The sequence below is a fragment of the Echiichthys vipera genome (genome assembly GCF_963691815.1).
Source record: "Echiichthys vipera genome assembly, contig: SCAFFOLD_119, whole genome shotgun sequence".
Lineage (NCBI taxonomy): Eukaryota > Metazoa > Chordata > Actinopteri > Perciformes > Trachinidae > Echiichthys > Echiichthys vipera.
Window position 1 is genome coordinate 24349 of NW_028154826.1, and position 12376 is coordinate 36724.

A 12376-nucleotide genomic window follows, 5' to 3' on the forward strand; every position below is an offset into this window, starting at 1 on the left:
GTAAGAAGGGTTAGGGTTAGGGTCCTGATGGGGCGGTCTGCCCGGTGGAGCCCCCTCACGCCCCCTCAGACCCTTTAACTGTAAGAAGGGTTAGGGTTAGGGTCCTGATGGGGCGGTCTGCCCGGTGGAGCCCCCTCACACCCCCTCAGACCCTTTAACTGTAAGAAGGGTTAGGGTTAGGGTCCTGATGGGGCGGTCTGCCCGGTGGAGCCCCCTCACACCCCCTCAGACCCTTTAACTGTAAGAAGGGTTAGGGTTAGGGTCCTGATGGGGCGGTCTGCCCGGTGGAGCCCCCTCACGCCCCCTCAGACCCTTTAACTGTAAGAAGGGTTAGGGTTAGGGTCCTGATGGGGCGGTCTGCCCGGTGGAGCCCCCTCAGACCCTTTAACTGTAAGAAGGGTTAGGGTTAGGGTCCTGATGGGGCGGTCTGCCCGGTGGAGCCCCCTCACGCCCCCTCAGACCCTTTAACTGTAAGAAGGGTTAGGGTTAGGGTCCTGATGGGGCGGTCTGCCCGGTGGAGCCCCCTCACGCCCCCTCAGACCCTTTAACTGTAAGAAGGAAATACCCCAAAGATTTTGTCCAATGGTCGTTTAAATAAAGTGAAACGTCGACTCGTGAAGGAGGAAGAGGAGACTCTGTGTGTGTGTGTGTCTGTGTGTGTGTGTGTGTGTGTGTGTGTGTGTGTGCTGCCTTTACAACTTTTATCTGAGTGAAACGGATTTTGATCTGACGCTGAATCATCATGTGTGTCTCCGTGGTCCCAGGTTCGGTCCCATGGTCCCAGGTTGGGTCTCTGTGGTCTCAGGTTGGGTCCCGTGGTCTCAGGTTGGGTCTCTGTGGTCTCAGGTTGGGTCTCTGTGGTCTCAGGTTCAGTCCTGTGGTCTCAGGTTGGGTCTTTGTAACTAGTTAACTAGAGTTAAAAACAAACACAAACAAACACAAACAAACACAAACAAACGTGTGTTCAGTAAAAGTTTATTTGAACGTTTAAAAACAGAAAGTTTCTCTGTGAAGTTTTAAAACTTTAAATATTTAAACTTCGATAAAGAAACATTTTTATTATTAACGCCTCTGAACAGGAGAGCAGCGCTGAAGGAGACGCGTCGGCCATCTTTGTTATTAACGCCTCTGAACATGAGAGCAGCGCTGAAGGAGACGCGTCGGCCATCTTTGTTATTAACGCCTCTGAACAGGAGAGCAGCGCTGAAGGAGACGCGTCGGCCATCTTTGTTATTAACGCCTCTGAACAGGAGAGCAGCGCTGAAGGGGACGCGTCGGCCATCTTTGTTATTAACGTCTCTGAACAGGAGAGCAGCGCTGAAGGAGACGCGTCGGCCATCTTTGTTATTAACGCCTCTGAACAGGAGAGCAGCGCTGAAGGAGACGCGTCGGCCATCTTTGTTATTAACGTCTCTGAACAGGAGAGCAGCGCTGAAGGAGACGCGTCGGCCATCTTTGTTATTAACGCCTCTGAACAGGAGAGCAGCGCTGAAGAAGACGCGTCGGCCATCTTTGTTATTAACGCCTCTGACCGTTACAGGAAACAGCGTTTGTTTGTTTGTTGAGAGGAAAATAAACATGATGGAAGAAAAGAGCAGCAACTAAACTTCATTCTGCAACTTCTGTTTTACTCACACACACACACACACACACACACACACACACACACACACACACACACACACACACACACACACACACACACACACACACACACACACACACACACACACACACACACACACACACACACACAGGAAACAGGAAACAGGAAATGTTCGCTTGAGCGCTGATTTCAGACGGTTTCATAAAAATTAAATTAATCACTAATATTTAGATATTGGACGAATCGTTGCACATGTACGGAGCCCCCGAGGGTCACGGTTCAGTCACACACACACACACACATGCTGAGGCTCCGCCCACTCTGCTGCCATTCAAACCCAGGTCCATGAGCGTCCGGGTCCACGTGGCGTGTGTGTGTGTGAACAGGAAGCAGGGTGTGTGTAGCTCCTGTGCGTTCACACACACACGCTTTTAAAACACAACCTGACAAAGAGAAAAAAACAGAAAAGTTCATTTGAATAAAATCACGGACGATGCAGAAACGTCGGAGCAGAGTCGACGGCGTGGAGCTCATCCTGACGGCCTGAGCGGCGTCCACACACGAGTGCACGCCGGCGTGGACCAGAGAAGGAGACGCAGAGAGTGGGCGGAGCCTCAGAGTCCTGTCGTGTGTGGGCGGAGCCTCAGAGTCCTGTCGTGTGTGGGCGGAGCCTCAGAGTCCTGTCGTGTGTGGGCGGAGCCTCAGAGTCCGGTCGTGTGTGGGCGGAGCCTCAGAGTCCGGTCGTGTGTGGGCGGAGCCTCAGAGTCCTGTCGTGTGTGGATGGAGCCTCAGAGTCCTGTCGTGTGTGGGCGGAGCCTCAGAGTCCTGTCGTGTGTGGGCGGAGCCTCAGAGTCCTGTCGTGTGTGGGCGGAGCCTCAGAGTCCTGTCGTGTGTGGGCGGAGCCTCAGAGTCCTGTCGTGTGTGGGCGGAGCCTCAGAGTCCGGTCGTGTGTGGGCGGAGCCTCAGAGTCCTGTCGTGTGTGGATCGAGCCTCAGGGTCCTGTCGTGTGTGGGCGGCTCCTCGTGGCGCCTGGCGGCTCCTCGTGGCGCCTGGCGGCGCTCAAACCTTGATGTGCAGCAGAAACTGTTTCCTGTGAGTGTGGAAGTCCTCGGGCACCGTGTCTGAAACAAGAACACGTTCACGCTTTAATAACGATCACGCTAACGACCATCAACTGGTTCTGTGTGTGTGTACACGTGTGTGTGTACACGTGTGTGTGTGTGTGTGTGTACACGTGTGTGTGTGTGTGTAAGCGTGTGTGAGGTTCTGAAGCTTCCTGTGAGGCGGGTCGGAGTCGTACCGTTGCAGCGGTACCGCAGGTTGGACCAGATGATGTTTTCCTGAGAGAAGCAGAAGACGCCGAGCCGGCCGCCCCTCATCGTGGTGTCCACCACAACCCCGGAGTCCGCCACCAGGTCTGTGCCCTCAAAGAGCCGCACCCTGCAACACACAAGAACCGGGTCAGAACCAAACAGCTGCACCCTGCAACACACAAGAACCGGGTCAGAACCAAACAGCTGCACCCTGCAACACACAAGAACCGGGTCAGAACCAAACAGCTGCACCCTGCAACACACAAGAACCGGGTCAGAACCAAACAGCTGCACCCTGCAACACACAAGAACCGGGTCAGAACCAAACAGCTGCACCCTGCAACATACAAGAACCGGGTCAGAACCAAACAGCTGCACCCTGCAACACACAAGAACCGGGTCAGAACCAAACAGCTGCACCCTGCAACACACAAGAACATCTGTAACATTATTATTATTGATGTAATTATCATTAATGTTGTTGTTGTTGTTGTTGTTGTTGCTATGGAAACACCCACAGTTGGTCCGTGCGTTCTCTCGTCTCTGACTCATTTGCATATCAACGGTTGCCGAGGCGGATTCTTGCCAGGCTGTGGTCGTCATGGAGACGAGCACAATAGAGCAGCAGGGCCCCGAAGAAGTTTCACAGCAGAAGGAATTCAGAGACCAGGACCCAGACCAGAACCAGGGAGACCAGGACCCAGACCCAGACCAGAACCAGAGAGACCAGGACCAGAGAATCAGAACCAGAGAGACCAGGACCCAGACCCAGAAAGAACCAGAGAGACCAGGACCCAGACCCAGACCAGAACCAGAGAGACCAGGACCCAGACCCAGACCAGAACCAGAGAGACCAGGACCCAGACCCAGACCAGAACCAGAGAATCAGAACCAGAGAGACCAGGACCAGAGAACCAGAAAGAACCAGAGAGAACTGCAGAGAACCAGAGAGAACTGCAGAGAACCAGAGAACTGCAGAGAACCAGAGAGAACTGCAGAGAACCAGAGAACTGCAGAGAACCAGAGAACTGCAGAGAACCAGAGAGAACTGCAGAGAACCAGAGAACTGCAGAGAACCAGAGAGAACTGTAGAGAACCAGAGAGAACTGCAGACAACCAGAGAGAACTGCAGAGAACCAGAGAACTGTAGAGAACCAGAGAGAACTGCAGAGAACCAGAGAGAACTGCAGAGAACCAGAGAACTGTAGAGAACCAGAGAGAACTGCAGAGAACCAGAGAACTGCAGAGAACCAGAGAGAACTGCAGAGAACCAGAGAGAACTGCAGAGAACCAGAGAGAACTGTAGAGAACCAGAGAGAACTGTAGACAACCAGAGAGAACTGCAGAGAACCAGAGAACTGTAGAGAACCAGAGAGAACTGTAGAGAACCAGAGAGAACTGCAGAGAACCAGAGAACTGTAGACAACCAGAGAGAACTGCAGACAACCAGAGAGAACTGCAGAGAACCAGAGAGAACTGCAGAGAACCAGAGAACTGCAGAGAACCAGAGAGAACTGCAGAGAACCAGAGAGAACTGCAGAGAACCAGAGAGAACTGCAGAGAACCAGAGAACTGCAGAGAACCAGAGAGAACTGCAGAGAACCAGAGAGAACTGCAGAGAACCAGAGAACTGCAGAGAACCAGAGAGAACTGCAGACAACCAGAGAGAACTGCAGAGAACCAGAGAGAACTGTAGAGAACCAGAGAGAACTGCAGAGAACCAGAGAACTGCAGAGAACCAGAGAGAACTGCAGAGAACCAGAGAGAACTGCAGAGAACCAGAGAGAACTGTAGAGAACCAGAGAGAACTGCAGAGAACCAGAGAACTGCAGAGAACCAGAGAGAACTGCAGAGAACCAGAGAACTGCAGAGAACCAGAGAGAACTGCAGAGAACCAGAGAGAACTGCAGAGAACCAGAGAGAACTGCAGAGAACCAGAGAGAACTGCAGAGAACCAGAGAACTGCAGAGAACCAGAGAACTGCAGAGAACCAGAGAGAACTGCAGAGAACCAGAGAGAACTGCAGAGAACCAGAGAAAACTGCAGAGAACCAGAGAACTGCAGAGAACCAGAGAGAACTGCAGAGAACCAGAGAGAACTGCAGAGAACCAGAGAACTGCAGAGAACCAGAGAACTGTAGAGAACCAGAGAGAACTGTAGAGAACCAGAGAGAACTGTAGAGAACCAGAGAGAACTGTAGAGAACCAGAGAGAACTGCAGAGAACCAGAGAACTGTAGAGAACCAGAGAGAACTGTAGAGAACCAGAGAGAACTGCAGAGAACCAGAGAGAACTGCAGAGAGAACTGCAGAGAACCAGAGAGAACTGTAGAGAACCAGAGAACTGTAGAGAACCAGAGAACTGTAGAGAACCAGAGAGAACTGCAGAGAACCAGAGAGAACTGTAGAGAACCAGAGAACTGTAGAGAACCAGAGAGAACTGCAGAGAACCAGAGAGAACTGCAGAGAACCAGAGAACTGCAGAGAACCAGAGAGAACTGCAGAGAACCAGAGAGAACTGTAGAGAACCAGAGAACTGTAGAGAACCAGAGAGAACTGCAGAGAACCAGAGAGAACTGCAGAGAACCAGAGAGAACTGCAGAGAACCAGAGAACTGCAGAGAACCAGAGAGAACTGCAGAGAACCAGAGAGAACTGTAGAGAACCAGAGAGAACTGCAGAGAACCAGAGAACTGCAGAGAACCAGAGAACTGCAGAGAACCAGAGAGAACTGCAGAGAACCAGAGAGAACTGTAGAGAACCAGAGAACTGTAGAGAACCAGAGAGAACTGCAGAGAACCAGAGAGAACTGTAGAGAACCAGAGAACTGTAGAGAACCAGAGAGAACTGCAGAGAACCAGAGAACTGCAGAGAACCAGAGAGAACTGCAGAGAACCAGAGAGAACTGTAGAGAACCAGAGAGAACTGCAGAGAACCAGAGAACTGTAGAGAACCAGAGAGAACTGTAGAGAACCAGAGAGAACTGCAGAGAACCAGAGAGAACTGCAGAGAGAACTGCAGAGAACCAGAGAGAACTGCAGAGAACTAGAGAACTGCAGAGAACCAGAGAACTGCAGAGAACCAGAGAGAACTGCAAACAACCAGAGAGAACTGCAGAGAACCAGAGAACTGCAGAGAACCAGAGAACTGCAGAGAACCAGAGAACTGCAGAGAACCAGAGAGAACTGCAGAGAACCAGAGAGAACTGCAGAGAACCAGAGAACTGCAGAGAACCAGAGAGAACTGTAGAGAACCAGAGAGAACTGCAGAGAACCAGAGAGAACTGCAGAGAACCAGAGAACTGCAGAGAACCAGAGAGAACTGTAGAGAACCAGAGAACTGCAGAGAACCAGAGAGAACTGCAGAGAACCAGAGAGAACTGCAGAGAACCAGAGAGAACTGTAGAGAACCAGAGAACTGCAGAGAACCAGAGAACTGCAGAGAACCAGAGAGAACTGCAGAGAACCAGAGAACTGCAGAGAACCAGAGAACTGCAGAGAACCAGAGAGAACTGCAGAGAACCAGAGAGAACTGCAGAGAACCAGAGAGAACTGCAGAGAACCAGAGAGAACTGCAGAGAACCAGAGAACTGCAGAGAACCAGAGAGAACTGCAGAGAACCAGAGAGAACTGTACTGTAGTGCAATGTGATTCTGTCCTGGTTCTGGCCTGATTGTGTCCTGGTTCTTGCCTGATTCTGTCCTGGTCCTGGCCTGATTGTGTCCTGGTTCTTGCCTGATTGTGTCCTGGTCCTGGCCTGGTTCTGTCTTGATTCTGTCCTGGTTCTGTCCCGGTTGTGTCCTGGTCCTGGCCTGGTTCTGGCCTTGTTCTGGCCTGGTTCTTGTCTCACCTGATGTAGCCCACCTGAGGCCGGTGGCTGAGGTGCCAGCGGTACGAGGTCTTGTCCTTCCAGCCTACGTTGCGTGGATCCTTCCAGAGCAGCGTCACCTCTCCGGGAGTGTCTCCGGTGTGCCACAGGGCGTTCCTCAGGAACTCCCCCGGTCCGGTCCGGGACTTCACCGCCTGCAGGACGCACACAGAACCAGGGACCCGTGAGTGGAGGCTGAGACTCTGACGCCCCCCTGGAGGCAGAGCCGGGCTGAGACTCTGACGCCCCCCTGGAAATTGAACTAAGTGCGGACCTTGAGCTGCAGGGCGGGCTGGGCGGCGGCTCTGAAGGGCAGCGACTGCCAGTACGTCTGCTCCGTCTGTTTCCACATCACCACGTAGAAGCTGGAGGAGTCCTGGTACCCGAAGATGAAGCCGGCGTAGTCGTCATCGGTGACGGTGTTGACGTGAAACGTTCCCTCGAAGTCGACGCCGTTAAACGCCGTGTAGCCTGCAGACACACGGGGAGGAGGAGGTCAGGGGGAGGGCGGCCGTCTAACCTGGACTCTGGATCAGACTCAAAGAGAGACACGTACCCACAGCCAGACCCGGGTCGCTGTTCATGGTCTGGACGATCTCCATACCCTGAAGACGGCGTTCAGAGGACACAAGCGTCACACTTCACTCAGTCATGTTTCCTGTTCACAGCTGATCAGCAGCAGCGTCGTTAGTGAACCAGAGTCTATCAAAGACTTACCTACTGGCCCCTGCACCAGCTCCTCTCATAGTAAAGTCCATTACAGTGGAAGGAGCCCGTTGGTGCTTTGTTTAGGAACCAGCCCCCTCCACCTGCAGCCCCTCCACCTGCAGCCCCTCCACCTGCAGCCCCTCTACCTGCAGCCCCTCCATCTGCAGCCCCTCCACCTGCAGCCCCTCCATCTGCAGCCCCTCCATCTGCAGCCCCTCTACCTGCAGCCCCTCCATCTGAAGCCCCTTCACCTGCAGCCCCTCCACCTGCAGCCCCTTCACCTGCAGCCCCTCCACCTGCAGCCCCTTCACCTGCAGCCCCCCCCCCATCTGCAGCCCCTCCACCTGCAGCCCCTTCACGTGCAGCCCCTCCATCTGCAGCCCCTGCAGCCCCTCCACCTGCAGCCCCTTCACGTGCGGCCCCTGCAGCCCCTCCACCTGCAGCCCCTTCACGTGCAGCCCCTGCAGCCCCTCCACCTGCAGCCCCTTCACCTGCAGCCCCTGCAGCCCCTCCACCTGCAGCCCCTTCACCTGCAGCCCCTCCACCTGCAGCCCCTTCACGTGCAGCCCCTCCATCTGCAGCCCCTGCAGCCCCTCCACCTGCAGCCCCTCCACCTGCAGCCCCTCCACCTGCAGCCCCTCCACCTGCAGCCCGGTGGGGTCCATGATGGATCTGATCTTCCCCAGGAGAGTGTGTTGGTCCCAGCACACTGCTGTGATGAGATGGAGGTTGCGTCACCGAGGCTGCAGGTGTGAGGAGACCTGAGTCTGCGGAGGAGGTAAAGTCTGCTCATGACGTTTACGTGTTCTGCTGGAACAAAGCACCAATGGGCTCCTTCCTTTGGGAGTGACTTTGCTAATCCACTGTAATGGACTTTACTATGAGGGCGGGGTCTGACCAACCTGGCAACCCCACTGCTGGACTTCTTTTTGGTTGTTGAGACGACGATCTGGAGACTCTAGCTGGAGCTGTTCTGATCGTTCTACACATTCAACCTTTAATAAAGGGGCGATGTCCCCGGTCACATACAAAGCGGTGAGCATCGGTACGCTCCCTGTTGAGCTAACACGGCGTTAGCTAACCGTCTCGGGTCGTGTTGTTGACCTTGGTGTAAGTGCTGGAGGTCGTGTGTCTGTGCTCAGAACGTTTACAGCAGCACGGACGCGATTCAACGTGTTACAGCAACGTTCAACACACTCAAGAGTCAAAGGTGTGATTGTTTTGAGTCCACTCATCTGATGCTAACGTTAGGGTGCTAGCTAGCTGGACTGGAGGCAGACGGCAGACCCTGCAGCAGTTTCACTGGGATGAAATGACAGAAGGTGTGATGATGTCACGGGGTCAAAGGTCACCTGGTTCAGGACCACCCAGGTGGGGTCGATCTGGGCGTCGCCCTCTGGGTCCAGGATCACCGTCTGATAGGCTCTGAAGTCCGTGAGCGTGACCTCAGCGCTCTCAGGACACGCGTCCAGGAAGTCCAGCACAGCGTCGTTATCAAAGTCGCTCTCACAGACGTCCCCCACGCCGTTCACTGGAGACAGACGGGTGAGAGACAGACAGGTGAGAGACAGACAGACAGGTGAGGGACAGACAGACAGGTGAGGGACAGACAGGTGAGAGACAGACAGACAGGTGAGGGACAGACAGGTGAGAGACAGACAGACAGGTGAGAGACAGACAGGTGAGAGACAGACAGACAGGTGAGGGACAGACAGACAGGTGAGAAACAGACAGGTGAGGGACAGACAGACAGGTGAGGGACAGACAGGTGAGAGACAGACAGACAGGTGAGAAACAGCCAGGTGAGAGACAGACAGGTGAGAGACAGACAGACAGGTGAGAGACAGACAGACAGGTGAGAGACAGACAGACAGGCGACAGACAGACAGGTGAGAGACAGACAGACATGTGATAGACAGACAGGTGAGAGACAGACAGACAGGTGAGAGACAGACAGACAGGTGAGAGACAGACAGACAGGCGACAGACAGACAGGTGAGAGACAGACAGACATGTGATAGACAGACAGGTGAGAGACAGACAGACAGGTGAGAGACAGACAGACAGGTGAGAGACAGACAGACAGGCGACAGACAGGCGACAGACAGACAGACAGGCGACAGACAGACAGGCGACAGACAGACAGGTGAGAAACAGACAGGCGACAGACAGACAGACAGACAGACAGGTGAGGGACAGACAGACAGGTGAGAGACAGACAGACAGGTGAGGGACAGACAGGTGAGAGACAGACAGGTGAGAGACAGACAGACAGGTGAGAGACAGACAGGTGAGAGACAGACAGACAGGTGAGGGACAGACAGACAGGTGAGGGACAGACAGACAGGTGAGAAACAGACAGGTGAGGGACAGACAGACAGACAGGTGAGAAACAGCCAGGTGAGAGACAGACATGTGATAGACAGACAGGTGAGAGACAGACAGACAGGTGAGAGACAGACAGACAGGCGACAGACAGACAGGTGAGAGACAGACAGACATGTGATAGACAGACAGGTGAGAGACAGACAGACAGGTGAGAGACAGACAGACAGGTGAGAGACAGACAGACAGGCGACAGACAGACAGGTGAGGGACAGACAGACAGGTGAGGGGCAGACAGGTGAGAGACAGACAGGTGAGAGACAGACAGACAGGTGAGAGACAGACAGGTGAGAGACAGACAGACAGGTGAGGGACAGACAGGTGAGAGACAGACAGACAGACAGGTGAGAAACAGCCAGGTGAGAGACAGACAGACAGACAGGTGAGAAACAGCCAGGTGAGAGACAGACAGACAGGTGAGAGACAGACAGACAGGTGAGAGACAGACAGACAGGCGACAGACAGACAGACAGGTGAGAGACAGACAGACATGTGATAGACAGACAGGTGAGAGACAGACAGACAGGTGAGAGACAGACAGACAGGTGAGAGACAGACAGACAGGCGACAGACAGACAGGTGAGAAACAGACAGGCGACAGACAGACAGACAGGTGAGGGACAGACAGACAGGTGAGAGACAGACAGACAGGTGAGGGACAGACAGACAGGCGACAGACAGACAGGTGAGGGACAGACAGACAGGCGACAGACAGACAGACAGGTGAGGGACAGACAGACAGGTGAGGGACAGACAGACAGGCGACAGACAGACAGGTGAGGGACAGACAGACAGGCGACAGACAGACAGACAGGTGTCTCAGGTGGTTACTGTCGGAGTCTTTCTGGTTGGGGTTGACGATGAGTCGGCAGTTGTCGTGGTCGTCGAGGACGCCGTCGTTGTCGTCGTCGTGGTCGCAGAGGTCTCCCAGGCCGTCGTTGTCAGAGTCCAGCTGGGAGCTGTTGGGGAGGTCGGGGCAGTTGTCTCTGCTGTCCTGGAGGCCGTCCCCGTCCCTGCGGGGGCACATTCACACCGTCAGCTCGTCTGCGTCACGCTCGCCGTCTCCAACATTTACCTCGCCTCGTTCTGTCACACGTACGTGTCCTGGTTGGTGTCGCAGACGTCGCCCACCAGGTCGTTGTCGATGTCGGTCTGAAAGAGAGACGGAGAACAGGTGAGGCGGGTTCCTCAGACGCCACGCACACGCCGGTCTCCTCTAAAGCTGCGCTCCAACGTTCGGAACATTGGTAATTATTATCAACATCGTTGCTATGGCGATCGTGTTCCTGAAGTCTGACACAATAAGAAGCAAAAAGAACAAAGTCATCAGAGTCTCAGCCGTCAACGAAGCCCCCCCCCCCCCCCTCTCTAAACTCTGAGCAGCTAGCGATTAGCTTAGCAGCTCACGTTAGCATACGTTAGCCGTGGGTTTGTAGCGTGCTGACACGGGTGAGGGAGGGGGGTTGTTTCAGAATGTCGCTCAGAGCTTTAATGGACCTCCTTCAGTCACTGCAGCATTGGTGCGTGACACACGTCTGCACACGCTCCGCAGGTTCGAGCTCCGCTGCCGTGGGTTCTGACACAACAGCAACAACAGGAGCTTTACCTTTAAACCCTCTGAGGACGTCACCATGGAGACTACAACTCTACCCACAGACGCGTTTCTGTCCTAAAGGCGTCGAGTTCTCCGCACTTTCAACCAGAAAGAGGCAGAATCGCACGCGCTGCAGTGGGAGCAGGGACTCTACCTCCGTCCCCAAAGACCACAGGGACCTGCACTCTACGCCCTCAGGCGTGTGGGCGGGTCGAGCTCAGGGAAACAAATACAGAGAAATGAAGACGAGCCAGCACAAAAGCTTCCTGTGCTCAAACTCTCGCCCTCTCCGTCACAGAGGTCAGAGCTGAGCCTCAGGTGCAGGACCGGGACACGGGTCCGTGTGTGTGTGTGTGTGGGGGGGGGGGAACCTAGTGGGCGACTGTGGCTAAGTGGAAGAGTGGATCGTCCTCCACTCAAGAGATTGGCGGTTCGATCCCCAGCTCCCACGGTCCACATGTCGTAGTGTCCTTGGGCAAGACACTGGACCCTGAATTGCTCCCCGCGCTCGTCTGGGAGTGTGAATGTGTGTGAATGTGTGTGAATGTGTGTGAATGTGTGTGAAAGTGTGTGAATGGTCAGATTAGACGGTCTGTAGACGTCACATCAGTGTGAACGGGTGAACGTGACAAACACTGTGAAAGCGCCGTGAGTCGTCGAAGATTAGAAAGGTGCTTTATCAGTTCAAGTCCATTCACCATTTACCTGCATGGGGTTGCTGAGCTCGGGGCAGCTGTCACAGGCGTCTCCCACGCCGTCTCGGTCTCTGTCCGTCTGCATCGGGTTGGGGACCTTGGGACAGTTGTCCAGGACGTTGGGAATACCTGAACACACACAGCCTCATTTAAACCACGCGTGTACAAACACCTTTGTCCTCATTGTTGTTGTTACTGCAGCAGGAAGCTA

General features: G+C 54.3%; 1 protein-coding gene across 1 annotated transcript; it reads right to left on the reverse strand.

Annotated features, from left to right (window-relative positions):
• Positions 1–1042: 1042 nt before the first annotated feature.
• Positions 1043–12294, reverse strand: LOC310966332 (thrombospondin-3a-like; the record flags this gene model as incomplete). The annotated part of the gene is made up of 9 exons (XM_083940911.1): positions 1043–2727; positions 2907–3046; positions 6766–6938; positions 7058–7254; positions 7340–7388; positions 8844–9022; positions 10708–10889; positions 10976–11028; positions 12176–12294. Coding segments are annotated over 9 exons (1154 nt in total), but the record flags the coding sequence as incomplete, so codon positions are not given.
• Between the last annotated feature and the right edge of the window lie 82 nt (positions 12295–12376).